The sequence below is a fragment of the Marmota marmota genome, unplaced genomic scaffold (genome assembly GCF_001458135.2).
Source record: "Marmota marmota marmota unplaced genomic scaffold, marMar, whole genome shotgun sequence".
In the NCBI taxonomy this organism is placed as follows: domain Eukaryota; kingdom Metazoa; phylum Chordata; class Mammalia; order Rodentia; family Sciuridae; genus Marmota; species Marmota marmota.
The window spans coordinates 51,481,046-51,485,992 of record NW_025999968.1 but is presented as its reverse complement, the minus strand read 5'-3'; the positions used below and the strand labels follow the sequence as shown (position 1 = coordinate 51,485,992).

At 37.3% G+C, this 4,947-nt stretch overlaps 1 protein-coding gene across 1 annotated transcript; it reads left to right on the top strand.

The window, feature by feature from the left end:
* The first annotated feature begins 3,199 nt into the window (after positions 1–3,199).
* On the top strand, positions 3,200–3,767 carry LOC107136258 (keratin-associated protein 8-1). The gene has a single exon (XM_015478441.2). The coding sequence runs from the start codon at positions 3,234–3,236 to the stop codon at positions 3,417–3,419; it is 186 nt and encodes a 61-aa protein (XP_015333927.1). The 5' UTR covers positions 3,200–3,233; the 3' UTR covers positions 3,420–3,767.
* Positions 3,768–4,947: the final 1,180 nt, after the last annotated feature.

Sequence of the window (4,947 nt, the reverse complement as noted above, 5' to 3'; positions counted from 1 at the left end):
AAACACTATATTTGAAGCTGATAAGACAGGAAATATTTTATTGTACATATTGGAATTGACTCTACTTTTACATTTTTTACACCATTCTTGCTCTTTTGTAGAAAATCAAGGACCACCTCCTACCTTTACTCGTGTCAGATCTTATCTGAAATCAAAGAAATATGAAAGGAGAAATCAAATGATTTATAAGTAACATTTTAGGATCAAAAGAGAAAACTAGTGAGTACCCAGGAAACATTGGTACAATATTGTTATCATTTCATATGTGAGAATGTGTTTTTCTCTTTTTAAGCCTCCATATCACATGAGCCTATTTTGGGGAGGAAATTTTTAAGAGAAGGCATCTTAACTGCAATTGGTTGAGATGGGATCCAGGGATCCCTACATTCACAGTTTTCTTCATACTGGGAGGCATGGGGGAGTTTTTAGAGAGTTTTAGAATCTGAGTAAGGAGAAGTTGAGTTGGAAATATGCTTGGGAATGGAAGGATACACTTATGTGGTTTGCAACCACCTCTGAATCAAATAAAGCTATTTCTAGGCGTCTTCCTGTGGGAACGGCTTTCTGGAATTCTACCAACTACTCTGCATATTCATTCAGAATGTGTGTCATGAAGGTGCAAAGTTATATCCTAGGATGAACTTGTTCCGGGGCATCCAGCTCAGGATGAGTAGGAGAGGAGAAAATTTTGAATTAGTAGAGCCTGAAGCTAGTCTATGGGATAGAAAAATTTATAGAAATTTGTCACATAATTTAGTGGTGAAGGCAATATTTTTTCCCTGAAACCTTTAATATTTGTAATTTTTATTAGTTTAATTTTTTTCTTTGACTTCTTTAAGATTCTAACATCAATTTACTTTTTAAAAATTTAATTTTTTATTTATGTTGTGTTCTTTTTCAGAAAGAGGGCTACAAATGATGTATCTGTATTATTATTTAGATTACCTATATTCATAACATCCAGGTTTTATGAAACGTAGATCCTTTTTTGATAGACATATATCAGAATAAATCCTTCACAGGCCAATAGAGGGTTAAGCTAGCTATTGATTTTTTTTTGAATGTTGTCAATTAAATCCAGGTATGTTTTACAACTGAGCTACATCCCCATTCCTATTTCTATTTTTTATTTTTTTGAGACAAGGTCTCACTAAGTTGCTCATGTTGGCTTTGAACCTCGGATCCTCCTGCTTCAACCTCCCAGATAGCTGGGATTGTATGAGTGAACCCAAGTTTGTTATTTAATTTAAACAACTTGTTGATAGAGTGTTCCCCCACAATCTTCTCTTGTTACGATTTTCTGTCAATTTTCTAGACAAAATTCAGGCTGTTACCTGTAAATAGGGCTTATATTTTATAAAAGATGGCATATTTTCATTTTTCTTCACCATCACTACCCAGGTTCAGAGCTGTGTATTATGAAGGCCAAGTTAGCATTCTGTCAGGTTGGGTAGGTGGGTGGGAGAGTAACTCCTTTAACCAGGTTGCCATAATTGGGCTTTGGCATTATTTCAAGTCCTTTTTTCTTTTTCATTAGGAGACGCTGTATTTTGCTTAATTTCCCTCCCCTCAAATATTACGTGTGTTTTATTGCAAAACAGCAGCATGATGATAGTAGACATTTTAATCATTCCACTATTTATAGGGACTGATTTGCTATAGAATCTTTAATGTTTGAGAATGAAGCTACTTTTAATTCCCTGGCCTTATTTAGCTATACATCACATGAAGTGTTTGAATTTTAAATACTGAATCACCACGGGCGCGACACAGCTTTGCTCATGAAGCAGGATGGTGGGGCAGCACTGTAGGTGTTTTTATTTTTTTATTTTTAAATGCCTCTGCTGTAATTAACCAATTAGTGGTTAGAATGCTGGCACAATTTTGTATTTCCCCAAGAGTCTCACCTTGCCTTTGGATTCAACCCATGCCCTCCCAGAAGCTGAAGGAAGGAAACAAAGTTCCTTCTGGCATGTTAACTAAAATCTGGGGGCCAGTATGTGACACTAATATGTTTTGTGGCCTTTTAGAATGATCTCTTTCAGCCTTCCTATTTCTGTCCTGTGATCTTGTTTGCCATGATTTCTGTAAATTCTACCCTAAGTGCCATTGTGGAGAGTCCCACCTGAGGCACCTGGAGAGAATTTACCGGGTCTTGTATGATCCAAGATCATTTTCATCAATCTTATTCCTCTTTATCCAGATTTGGGAACTCAAGATCTACGTAAAGAGAAGTGACTATTCTCCCCTATCCTGGGGTGCATGATCATTCTAAAAATAAAATCACATTGATTCAATATTGTCACCTGGCTCTTCACAAGATGATCACATTTGCCTGATAATCTGGTTTCTTAGATCTAATGAAAAACATGGTCTACACTCTAGGATAAAATTTACATTCATTTTTCTGTTTCTACCTTGTTGCTATTTTCAATATTTGCTTTAGAAAGTGCATCAGATCAACAAAGCACGCTTGTTTGACATTCTGTATTAGGATTAACCCACAAACTCTATTCCTTTATATTTTGAGATTATTAACTCAAGCAGTGATCTAGAAATGTGGTATTAAAAATTATTCATCTAGGGACCCTAATTAAGATTAATTTTTAAACTGTTTCTTAAACAGTATCTGTAGATAGAAACAAAATTAAAAAAAAGAAATGTTTCTGAAAAGCCCTATGCCATTTGTCTTGTATATGCCAAAAAAGAGGATTCTTTAAGCAAGCAAATACTAAGAACTACTTTGATTTTTGAGACGGACTCATTATCTATTTATTATTTCATTTATTAATGTATTCAACACATATTTATTGAATTCCAACTCTGTGTTGTGGAAATTTAGAGAGCAAGAGGACAGCTAACAGCTAACAGCGTCAGAATTTTCTTAGCATTATAAAACCTGCTGACAGAGAATTACATGTAGGGTCTATAAGACAAGTACCTTTGAAGTCACTGCAATAATTTTTTTTAGGAAGGCACGTAATTTGTTTGAAGGAATCTTCTCTCTGCATTATATCATATAAGAGCTTTCTTAAGCAACTCTAAAGACTCTTAAGCAAGGGCATAACAAATTAATGAGCATTTGGTAGTGCAAATTGGTGTCAAGAATGACAAGGAACACTTTGCATTTTTTGGCCACACCCTATTTTCCAGGGTATATAAGCACGGTTCTGAGACCGGGGACTCTATCACACTTCATTCCCCTGCAACCTAAACCTTCCACTCCCAACACCATGCACAACTTCTCTGGTTCTGTCTTCCCAGGATGCTCCTGGGGCAGCTATGGCTATCCCCTGGGCTACAGCGTGGGCTGTGGCTTCGGCAGCACCTACTCTCCAGTGGGCTATGGCTTAGGCTATGGCTATAATGGCTGTGGGGCTTTCAGTTACAGAAGATGCTTCCCATACGATCTCTACTAATTTGCTGAAATCCCTGAGGCACAGAATCTCCTCTCTCCCGAAGGCAGAGTGGCACATCTCTATGTTCCTCCTTTATCTACTGCTTTTGTCCTCCTTTGTTCATTAGCCTTCAAGTGACTGCTTTTCAGACCTAGCACCAGAGTCCCGAAGGAAGAAGCTGAAAACCCACAGGACACCTCAGGCTGCCTTCCTTCCATGGACAGTGTTGGTTGGGACACTTCCAGAAGTTTGACAACGACTGGACACGTATTTCCTTTGACTTCTTCATGACACTTGTGCCTCTTGTCATGATGGAGTTGTGGCTGCGTCTGTCAAATTCTCAATAAATTTGTCTCAACTTGCATACTAGTCTGGAGTTGGGTTTCCTTTCTTGGTGTGTGCATATTTTCAGATACATTGAGTGGGGAGGGAAATGGATTTGTTCTTCTCAAATGGTATTAGTGGGGTTAAGGGCAGTATGGAAGAGACAATCCTGGATCCTCCATAAGTAGCCTGCAAGAGGGTGGGTTGCTGGTCATAATAACAAAAACAAACACACAAAAACACAAAACTGTCTGAACTTTCTCTGAATTGAGAATTAATTAAACATAAAATAGCTAGAGAGTAAAGAGGGCTTTTTCAGGATCTGAGTATCTGATAGAACATCCAGCCCAATGCCAGTATTATGTCAGTCATCACTTGGCATCCCTTTATCTTCTCACTACTCCTGCCTGTCCCCAAGAAAACCCAACATAGGAGGGACATTTTTAGTTACTCTGCAGTTGGTACAGAGGAAACTCACAATGACCCCACTCTAGGAACTGATGATTGTGGAATACAGTACCATATCTCCTATTTGAGGACTCTGGAGTATTAGGTACTCCTTTGGAGTCTGCTAGTCTCCTAAGTGACAAATCCCCTTGTCCAATCCCCTAAGGTGTCTCCCTTGTAGCTCAGAGGTACCCAGATTAGAAACAACAATGGGAATCTTCTTCTTCTTTGTAGAATCAACCCTGTGTAGTGAGTTTCATTCTCAAAAAACTTGAGATATAAGGAATGAGTATTTCTGAAGATATATCAATTTTTGGAGAAGAGAGTAATAACCATTTTATAAGCCAAGACAAAAATGTCTCAATCCTCATGCTGAAGATATTTTATGGATGACACAGATATTCTTAGTGATGGAGGATTTGACTGGACTCTGCTTTTTTTTTTTTTCATTGAATATCTGCAAGTGGTTGTACTGCATGTGATTTACCTTGTAGCTGAAACTATAAAGACTATTTTGAGAGATTGCTTCAGAAGAGAGTGTTTAATATACCATATATCATCCAGTGAATATCTTTCTTAGAAGTTCAGAAAACAGCTAGTTCAAGGATTTCCAATTAACATGTCCTTTTTCTTTTTAATAATAGAAGGCATTATTACAATGAATAAAATAACTCATTTGAAACATTCTAGCAGTCACATGTCAACTCATGCTGAGAATTTTAAATCAGTTAAACATGCAGGTTAGTATAGAACAGGGAAAGAAAAATTGGATTTCTTA

What these genes read in the sequence shown, in the direction of transcription:
- LOC107136258 (XM_015478441.2), top strand. Translation starts at nt 3,234, where the DNA reads ATGCACAACTTCTCTGGTTCTGTCTTCCCAGGATGCTCCTGGGGCAGC.